The sequence below is a fragment of the Pan troglodytes genome, chromosome X (genome assembly GCF_028858775.2).
Source record: "Pan troglodytes isolate AG18354 chromosome X, NHGRI_mPanTro3-v2.0_pri, whole genome shotgun sequence".
Lineage (NCBI taxonomy): Eukaryota > Metazoa > Chordata > Mammalia > Primates > Hominidae > Pan > Pan troglodytes.
In genome coordinates this window covers 109,014,187-109,024,377 of record NC_072421.2, presented here as the reverse complement: position 1 = coordinate 109,024,377, position 10,191 = coordinate 109,014,187, and the positions used below count along the sequence as shown (strand labels likewise).

At 37.6% G+C, this 10,191-nt stretch overlaps 1 protein-coding gene across 1 annotated transcript; it reads right to left on the bottom strand.

The window, feature by feature from the left end:
• Positions 1-270: 270 nt before the first annotated feature.
• On the bottom strand, positions 271-9,880 carry SERTM2 (serine rich and transmembrane domain containing 2). The gene is made up of 3 exons (XM_024353198.3): positions 9,691-9,880; positions 9,431-9,527; positions 271-3,448 (listed from the first exon to the last, which is right to left on the bottom strand). Exon 3 carries the CDS (start codon positions 2,663-2,665, stop codon positions 2,393-2,395), a length of 273 nt encoding a protein of 90 aa, XP_024208966.1. The 5' UTR covers positions 2,666-3,448; positions 9,431-9,527; positions 9,691-9,880; the 3' UTR covers positions 271-2,392.
• Between the last annotated feature and the right edge of the window lie 311 nt (positions 9,881-10,191).

Genomic DNA, 10,191 nt, shown 5'->3' with positions numbered 1-10,191 from the left:
TTGCTACAATAAAAACATTCAGTTTATTTTCCTAAAGATTAAATACCATGTGAGTCATTATAATGACACATCTGCTTAAAAGCATTTCCATTTATATTGTCACTGGAAATTGGGTGGGGGGTGTTATGCTGCTATTTTGGTGTAATCTGTGCTGTGTGCTTTGGTTAATGCTCAGTGACGAGCTGGATCCCCATGGGGTAGTTGTGATGAAAGAGGTTGGTAGTTTTCCATGTGAGTAACCTAATCATAAATTAGAAATCTTCATCCAAGTCAGTGCTTAAAAAGAAGTTTTATTCTCCTGAAATTTGGGTTGGGAAGGTCAGATGGGCAGAGAATAGATTTTCAGTCTGTATCTCTATTAGATTCAGCAACAAGGTATTTTGTATCTTGCTATTCACTGCTGTTGAAAGTATAATCAGTTCCTTCATTTAGCCAGCCACTGACTTCTCAAATGTAAAGTGCATTCAAATACTGTGGGCACAAAAGGGAGAGCCTGGAATGAGGGAAGATGTGTGTTCTTAAGAAGTTCGGGGTGGGGGGGGGGCGTGTTGCCAGTCTTGAGGAAGTCCATGTTTGGCTGCCAAAGCTCAAATTTTAAAGGGTCCACTGAATCTGGGTGTTGAATAAACACACAACTTAGACCATCAAGGTGTAATAATGTGAGTCACTTTGAGTTTTGAAAAATATATGCCCTATCCAAGTCTTAGCCTATCTGCTAATTTGTTTTGAATGGTGCAGAGTGCAGCTGCCATCTCTGACAGTGCACAGTTGTAACAGGTGTGGCAGAGTCAGTCTTACTGCTAAGTTTAGCTCTGCATGTAGGGATTTCACACTTGCAGCCCCTTGGAGAGAGGAGCATTGACAAATGACTGTGTATAAAAGTGGAAAGCACTTGGGAATTTCACTACCAATCTAGTTTAGATCAGAGAAAAAGGGCCAATCTAAATTGGTTACAGACTACAAAGAGCTACATTTCTGGTGGAGGTGGCATTAATCTAACATCTATTTGATTTCTCTCTTACCATCATTACAGTTCCTGAGAGAGTACTCTGTGAAATTTAATGACCCCCCTTTAGGTGCAAAAGATAACTTATTTTTTGTTTTAGCAAGTAAAATTTAACACAGGTGTACTCGTCCTTTGGTGGCAAGAATATGACCAGTTTTTTAAATTCTGATTTGTAAATGGTACTCATCTTCTTTGGTTTCCCTTTGAAAAGTTAGTTTTAAAAATTAAATTCTGTCCACACTACTGGCATACTAGGGCTACTTATGAGAATGGAATTTTTCAAAATATAATTCTCTTATAGGTAATAAGTGAAACACTTCATCTTTTGGCAGGGATCAGGAAGGGAGGAACATTTTCTGGGAAATACAAATGTGACATTTGAGGACATTGATCTCAATAAGGATTTGTTGGAGGATGTTGTTTAGTCCTTTCCTCCTTTGTCTCTCTCTCTTTTTTTTATGCTCAGATCTAAAGAGTACAGTGATGACTAAATAGCTCTCTAATCATTTTTCAGCACAAAAACCCTGGGACTCAGAAGGTTTGAATGTTTTGTCCAAAGCCATATTCAACAACAGAATACCAACATCATTTTATTTCTGCTCTAAAGTACAGTTGAGTCTTGTTTGCAAAGGCACCTTTTAAACAAAGGTCATATTTGTGTGCAACTCTATCCTAGAGTGTGAGAGGGAGAGAGAAAAAGACAAAGAAGCTGCATGAATAGAATTAATATGGATATAATATGCACATTTTTCTCTCTCTAGATGAGTTTGTTTACTAGAAACTTCTTTCTGAAAACTTGCTCTCTAAACTGAAACAGTTTCTTTAAATCTCTTCTTTCATTTGAAACAAACCGGATTGCCTAAGATGATCAAATCACTGCTGTTTAGGGAAAGGGCTTCTCTTCCATTAACTTCTGACATAATTTAACTTTGTATAGAGGTGATTCTCTAGGATCAAAACACTAAATTAGAACTTGTCCTTTTCTTGGGATATCCTCTTTGAAGGATCAGCTCTTTCAAAAGCAAATCTTCTTTGTTTGTTTTTGGAGCTTCCAGGGACCCTGTGCTTCTTACAACCACTGCGCATGAATTTCTGTGGTCTGAGGTTTGTGCAAGGCCCAGGCACTGTTTGGTTACTATGGAAACCAGCCCTCCCAACCAGCTGTCTTTTCCTATATTCCTTTCAGAGTGAGTCTTAAACGTTTTAGATAGCCCACAAGCAGAGTAAAGATGAAGAATAACACAAAGAAAACATGAATAGCTTGCTGTTAAATGAACAACTTGTGGATTCCCTACATGGGAAGCTTCATGCAAGAAAGCAAGCTCTCCTGGACATCCATATATAAGGGTTTACCCAGATCCACTAAAGCTCACCTTCATCCTGGCTTTAGGGAGTGGGGATTCGACTCTGCATCTCTACATCTGTGAACTGAGGAACACTTTCTGTGCTGTCAGAGTTGATGGGCGAGATGACATGTTTGAGCCGAAGGAGCATTGTGAAAAGCAGGATGAGGAGAATGGCCAGGAGGCTCAGGAATAAGCCCACATACATGTACAGGTTGGAATACTTGTCTGAAGAGGTATCAACCTCTGTTGCCAGAGTGGGAAAATGGGCACGCCCAGTGAGATTTCCATGGTATTTAAAATGCGCCTCCATCATCACTCAAGACTTGAGTTAGTATGTGTTTCTATTTGATTTCTACTGCCCTTGAGGCATTTCACAGTCACTTAGACTGTCTCTAAATCTATTGGACGTGTTCTAACAATCTGGTAAAAACCAATCACTCTCAGAGCTAAGGCAATAGCACACAAGCAGAAAATGGTGATGCTATTTGACAATTGCAACACCCTCTCTATCCTTCAGCACAGCAATCGCCCCTCCAATAGGTTTTATCAGAGCTTCTTAATCAATTTTTAAAAATACAAGTAATGTTTTATTTTCCACACTCCTACTTTTATACTGATGAAAATAAATATGGGTGAAACTGCTTTATAATACTGTTATTAGAACAAGAATCTTTTAGAGTATTATATCAGTGTTTTGCTCTGTTTTCGTAGACGGAGAAAAGGCTCGTTTTGCCTATACCTAATCTAGATGTGTGGACTAATTATGTGGACTTAATTGGGCTCTTCTGCGAGGAGACTATCTGAAGGCTTTTGTATATATCAGGCTCAGCTTATCTGAGTTTTCACCCCGTTTATCTGTATTTCTGAACCTTCCCTAAGGATGGAGATTGTAAGGTTCCTGCCCAGCTGCACAGCTTGTAAGTCTACAGAATGTGAGTTTTCTGTAGCTTTGTTGACATTCCTCACTGTAGGCTGGAGGGAAAGTGTTGTCAGACCTGGTAATTCTCAGGTGAGAGAGGTCTCAGAGATGCTGACAGCAGTAGGCCTAGGCTCAGGAGATTTGGCTCTTCAGATTCTCCAACAGATATTGGTTTTCCTGAAAATCAAAAACAAAAATAAAAGATTCAGTTATCTCTAAGAAAAACAAATGGCAATGTATTTTGAAATAAAAATAAATTGATAAATTGCAAAATGGTTTGCTATATGCAAACTAATTTTAGAATGCTTTTTCTTCTCTGTAGAAAATAGCTTGTAAAAGGTTAAAGAAAAAAATCACATCAGTAAACAGCAGCTAATGACTAACCTAGATTAGAACAACGTTTTCTAAACCAACTGATCATAAGATTTACTTGGGGGTACTTATTAATATACAGATCCTGGGCCCAAACCTAGACTTCCTGAATCATAATCTCCACAGTAGGGGCCTGGGCACCACTCTAGAGATTCAGACTTTATTGGTCTGGGATGGGACCCAAGCACTGCTATTAAAAAAAAAAAATAGCCACCCATATTCAAAGTTCATGTTTAGAATGCCAAGTTAAATCATTTTGGAAGACTTCAGCAGTAAATAGTTGACCCTATTTACATGGTGGAATGCTTTTGCCCACAAAAAGAAGGTTCTATCTATACCAATGATGAAGGATGCATTTATTTGCTCAGAATAGGCACACCCTCTCAATTCCTTCTGGTCTAAAAACACTGGGGGAAAATGTCTATTTTTACCCCACATATCTAAATAAGAGAGATAGAAGAAAAGCAATAAAGTCTTTTCCAAGTAACTTCAAAGCGCAGCCAGGACTAAGAACCATTGATCTAGTTGAACCAGAAAGCCTAGCACTGAAACAAAGAATCCTAAGTTTAAGGAATTGTTCTTCAACCTCCAGATCCCAGTGACAATTGTTACTTTAATGAATCAGGGGAACGTTCAGGAATGCAGGCTTCCTCCAATTTTCTTTTTTTGTTCTATCTCTCTCATTTAGATCTGTAGAGTGGAAATAGACATTTCCCCCCAATAGTTGTAGACCAGAAGGAATTGAGAGGGTATGCCTATTCTGAGCAAATAAATGCACTGCATGCTTTATCGTTGGTAAAGCTAGAACCTTCTTTTTATTGGCAAAAACATTCCACTGTGTAAATAGGGTCAACTATTCACTGCTGAAGTCTTCCAAAATGATTTAACTTGCCATTCTAAACATGAATTTTGAATATGGGTGGCTAAAATAAACAATATAAACAACCATCACCTGTCACACTTCTATGTGCAATAGTAGATTGCTAACAATGTAGCCTAGTTCTGTCTGTTGTTAACATACCCAAGGAGAGTTCGTAGAAATAGCTCCAACGGTCACATTATTTTTCCTATCATATTGAATTTTGCCCCCAGCTTGGGAACACTTCAGCTTAAAGTTTGTATTCCCTAGCCCACGTTACTATACTTTCCATAATCCATATTTTTCTTAGTCTACCTGCTTACTGTTCCTATTGCCCATACAGAATAACTTGGTTCATAAGAAACAAGAGCAGAGAGAGAGAGAGAGAGAGAGAGATAATATCTTTCCACTATATTTGGAGCAATGGTCTAGGAAACATTTTTCTATCCTTAAAGTGCAGCTATTTTGATATTTGATTAGCTGGGATCAAGGCCCAGGAATACGCATACTAAACACAAGCCTTTCAAGTATTTCTTTGTATACTGAGCTTTGAGAGTTAATTATTGTTTTTTCTCTCTAGATAGCCCAGCTAAAGAATACAGCTAATCTATCTTATTGGTTGTTTGGAGGCTGTACTTTTAAAAGCATTTAAAACAGTGTTATGGGTTGAATAGTGTCACCCCCCCCCAAAATGGTGAAGTCCTAACCCCCAATAACTGTGAATGTAACCTTATTTGGAAATAAGACCTTGTAGATGTAATCAAGTCAATATATTAGGTTGGCCCTAATATAATGACTGGTGTTCTCACAAGAAGAGGAGAAGACAGAGGCATACAAGGAGAAGACAGAGGCAGAGATTAGAGTGATGCATCTATCAGCCAAGGAATGTTGAGGATTGCCAGCAAATACCAGAGGCTCGAAGTGGCAAGGAAGGAGTCTACCCTACAGATTTCAGAGAGTGCACGGCCCTACTGATGCCATGATTCCAGACTTCTATACTCCAGGCCTGAAAGAATAAATTTCTGTTGTTTTAAGTCACCTAGCTTATATAATTTTTTATGGCAGTTTTAGGAAGCAAATATATGGACTAATCACCCTGAAACCCTAGTGTTTTGGAACCTTTGGGGCAGTGTTTCTCAGAGTGGTCAAGGGAAGTCCCTTCATCAGAATCACCTACAGGGTGTTTATTATGAATAAAAACACGGACCCTTTCCCAGACCCTTTCCCTTTTTTCTTAGATTAGAATCTCTGGGGACAGTATCCTGGAATCAATGTTTGAAACAAGTTACCCGCGTGTTTCTAAGCACACTCTTCAGGGAATGTTTTTCAGTCCTTGCTGTACTTTAGTATTACTTAGTATGTTTTTGAAAATATATATAACTGGGTCTTTTCTTCAGGGTTTCTGATTCAGTAGCTCTGTATGGGGCATGAACATCTGTATTGCTTAAAAGCTCCACAGGTGATTTTGATATGCAGCCAGGGCTGAGAAACACCAGTCTACAAATAGAACAGAGCACTTCAAATCAGGACTCTAACAGTCCCAGACAGCCCACACAGCTCAATTGCTTCACTATGTATTCAGAGTGCTTCATATATAGGTTGTCAGTCTCACTGGCCTTCCTCCTCACCACTTCTCCCAGCAGCTCCTTTCCTTAAGAATGGTAGTAACCTAGAGATAAGAGCTTAATGGATTTTTCACCCGTGTATCTCCTAAGTTACTTTTTCACCTGCCTTCCAGAAAAGAAGGGTAAGGAAAAATAAACACTCACTGCTAGTGCAAGTCAAGTGGGAGAAACCTCTACACTATTCTAGTATCTTTATACTCCCTTTTGGACCCCAAGTATACAGAATCAGGTAAGTCATACTCCTTGGTTTATGGCACATTGTCATCATTGGTAAATTTGAGCTCTTTTTATTCACTTATTTAATAATATATTGAACACCCATGGACAAACATCTGTGGGCAAACATCTACCAACTTTAAGATTGAGAATAACTAATAATTTACACGACATCTACCTATGCTCCTCCCATCTCATCCTCTTACCTATCCTTCTCCAGAAATAACCAATAACCAATAGTCTGAATTTTGTGACCATTACCTTCCTTTTATTTACACACACACACACCCCTATGCCTAAACGATGTTAGTATTATTTGTTTTGAACTTTATAAAAAATATACCAAACTGTGTAATCTTCAACTTGCTATTTTATTCTATATTTTATTACTATACAATTTATTTATAACTAGTCTAGTGGAATGAAAAAGGAAAAAGAAATAAAATGTTGGAAGTCTACATGTTGCCTTTGGATTTTACTCCATTCTCCTTAGCTTGACATTTAAGGCTGTCAATGCCTTGGCCCTGGCTTACCTTAATTCCTTCCATTACCCTCTTTCCAATAAAACTGTAATGCTCACTCTTACCTACTTCCCTGCTTCCACATTTTTGTTTGACCAGTTCCTTCTATCTTCACACATCTCTGGGTGAGGAAACACTACAATTCTTCAAGATTCAGTTCATGAAGCTGATCTTGACTTTCCACCCTAACCTTAATTTCCACAATGCTTTGTATTTCTCTTAGAGGAATTAAATTTGACAAATATTGCAGATATCTAGTTGATATGTTTTCTTCTAAATTGTAACTTACAAAATTCTTGAGGATCATTTTCAGCAGTCTATCCCTTATACAGCTTTGCTTGCAGTAGCTGCTCAAGAATTATTGAATAAATGCATGGGTATGATGAAGAAATGTACCTAACATTTACAGTTCAAAGAGAAGCACAGTCTTATCTCTGATCCGATTGCTAATATAGCTTGGAGAAGAATATAACTTTCTCTTTTCTTTTTATTCCCTTCCCCCACTGTTCAATTTCTTATTGGAGACTAAATTCCAGATTATAATCTAGAATTAAGAAATTATCACCTTGTTAGAAACTCTCTTCATGAAGTGCTATTTCAGTTACAAGATTTTAAAGGAAAACTACATGGGATGGGTTAGATTTTAAATTAAATTTTAGAAAGTTCACTTGTGTCTGCAGATAATTTTCAATAACAATTGATAGTACATTTTCTGCCTCCTACACAATTGACCCTGAATCTTCCTTAGGTCTGAATACTTATTCAATATTTATTAGAATTCTATGAAGCTTGGAGAAGCTTAGAGAACAATGCTCTCAGCTAACCTTGTCAATTTCTTTAAACATTTCCTTTGAAAGTTTGGAAAACTAACTAATCACATATTTCTTAAAGCCTCTACAGTCTTCAGGAGACCAAACAGTCTGGTCAATTTAGGGAGGTTTATCAATTTAATTCCTTAAATCCATTAAGGACTTTGAAATGAATAAATGCAACGTTAGATATTAGGAAATCCTCTTTTTTGTTACTCTGGTCCTATATCTGTGACTACTTCTCATAAAAGCTTTTCAAACAGGATTGTCATGGCTCTCTTTGCTAACTAATTAATGAGTTGCACAGATAATATGATTGCTCTGTTAAAAGCTCTGCACCATTTGGAAAGGAAAACAACCATGCAATTTCAAAAGGAATTCAAATTCTATTAATTCTGAAGGATATGATTTTTTGTGGAAAGAATTATTTTAGTATCCTGCAGTTCTTTCTGGAAAGCTCATGCAATAAAAATCAGTTTCTAGTCTTTGTAAAAATGATTGAAAGCTGTTGAGGGAAAAGGAGGAGAGTGAGGAATGGAAAAGGGGGTAAGGAATTAGGGAAAGAAAGAAAGGAAGATAGAGGAAGAGGGAAGGGAGAGAGGAGGAAAAGAAAGAAATGTGAGAAATGAGTAAAGACTATGAGGGATGTGGGATGGAGACAAGATGGGGCAGGAAATGAGTGATTATGAGGGGGAGAAGGAAGGGAAGGAGGTAATATTGAGAAAGAATGGAGCAAAAAAAGAGGAAGAGAAGTTTGGGGGAAAGGGAAAAGAGAAAGTGTTTAATTTAATAACTGGTCAATGTCCAATATTAACTTGTACATCTGGTTTACTTCACTTCTAATGTAAACCAAAATACTCACAAGTGACATGAATATGCACCTTTGGTTTTCTAATTGCATATTTTGTCATTAATTTGGTAAATAAAATCTTAGTAACAAAAAAAGTCTTGTGTTTTTAGTATAAACATTGAAATGTCAAGTTCTCACTAATTTTTGACATCAGCATAGTGTATATAACCTCATAGGAGCAAAATAACATACACTCCTAGATCATGAATTTTGCTCCCCAGAATGATAAGGGAATAACTTTCTGCATCAATCAAGCCCGAGAGGGATTCTTTGAGTGAAACTTATTTGTAGCAAGAGCAACCAAGTTCTGCACAGGCCTCCAAAATCAGATTAACATTTCTTTGGCAAACATTTATTGAGTGCCAATCAAGTTCCAGACACTTTTTTAGGTGCTGGAGATATAAAATAAGTGTACCCTGATCTCTGTTTGGTTCTCAGGGTGCTCCTAGTAGTTACTTTTATTTTCTTTAACATGATAAGGTTCTGGGAACAACCCACTGGTAATTTTACATTTTTCTGCATGACACCTGCCTATATAATTCCAGAGCTGAAATCTCACCAAGTAGTTAAGGAAAACCTTCAGTGGAACAATTCAGAAAAGAAATTCAAAACTATCAACTGATATCAGCTTTTAAGAGTTAATACATTCTATTTATATTTATCTTCCTAGCTGAGGAGAAAAAACAGAGAGAGAAGTGTGTCTAGTTCCACATCACCCTGTGAAAAAACGATTCCAGCAGCAAATGCTTCTTCAGTGGCTGGAGCCATTAAGTAATAAGCTCGCTCAAGTAGGAGTTGCTGTATCTTCTGCAGCAGATGGTGCCTATTTGTCACACCTGCCGATAAATAAAATAATGCCTCTCACTTCACCGGGAATAACATCGTAATATTTCCAAATATTTCTTACCTCTCCTGGCCCACAGTATGAATAGGATTGGTCACTTAAGTATCCCTTTTGAAGCTTTCACCAACAGGTAACTTGTTCAGGAACATCTCTGGAATAGCTGGAACATAGAATGAAAGCCTTGTTTTGCCAAAGAAGCAGGACTATGTTCATGCAAAGTATGGTTTCTCTTTCATCTTCCTAAAGAGTAATCCCTTTGCAGAAAAACAGAAAAACACCTTCTATTACTTAAAATGTTACTTAAAATGTCAGTTACCACTTACAGCTTCAGAGTGCAGCTTCAGATGCCTGCTCCTTATAAGCTCTGAAAAGCAAAGAGAAGTCTGTTTGGATGTGTGTGTGCCCTCTGGAACATTTGAATGAAAGCAGCCTGAATTAGTCTAAGTCCCCAGTTCCTCTTTCGCAGGCAACAGTTTAGAGTATGTGGGAAAGGTAGTGATTCAGCTCTGCTCTGTCTCAGCGGTGTGGAGAGGGAGGAGATAAGAGAGGCTGAGAAGCAAAGTTTGTATAAGCTTTCTACTTTAACCCCTTAGAGGCTTCCTCATGAATCTGTAAGACTAGCTGAGGCTCCCTATCTTTATAAAAGCTGCTTCGTATGTCATTTAAGAGGATCAAATCTCTAGCTAAATTCAAGAGGTTTTTCATCCTGGGTCTTACAGTAATATATGCTTAGAATTGAAACCAAACATTCCAGGATGTGATAGTGCTTAAATAATTCCATCTTTACAAACAGAATGTTTGCATGTGTATATTTCTAGGTTTGA

Coding starts and splice junctions, on each gene's coding strand:
- SERTM2 (XM_024353198.3), bottom strand. CDS start 2,665: ATGATGGAGGCGCATTTTAAATACCATGGAAATCTCACTGGGCGTGCC.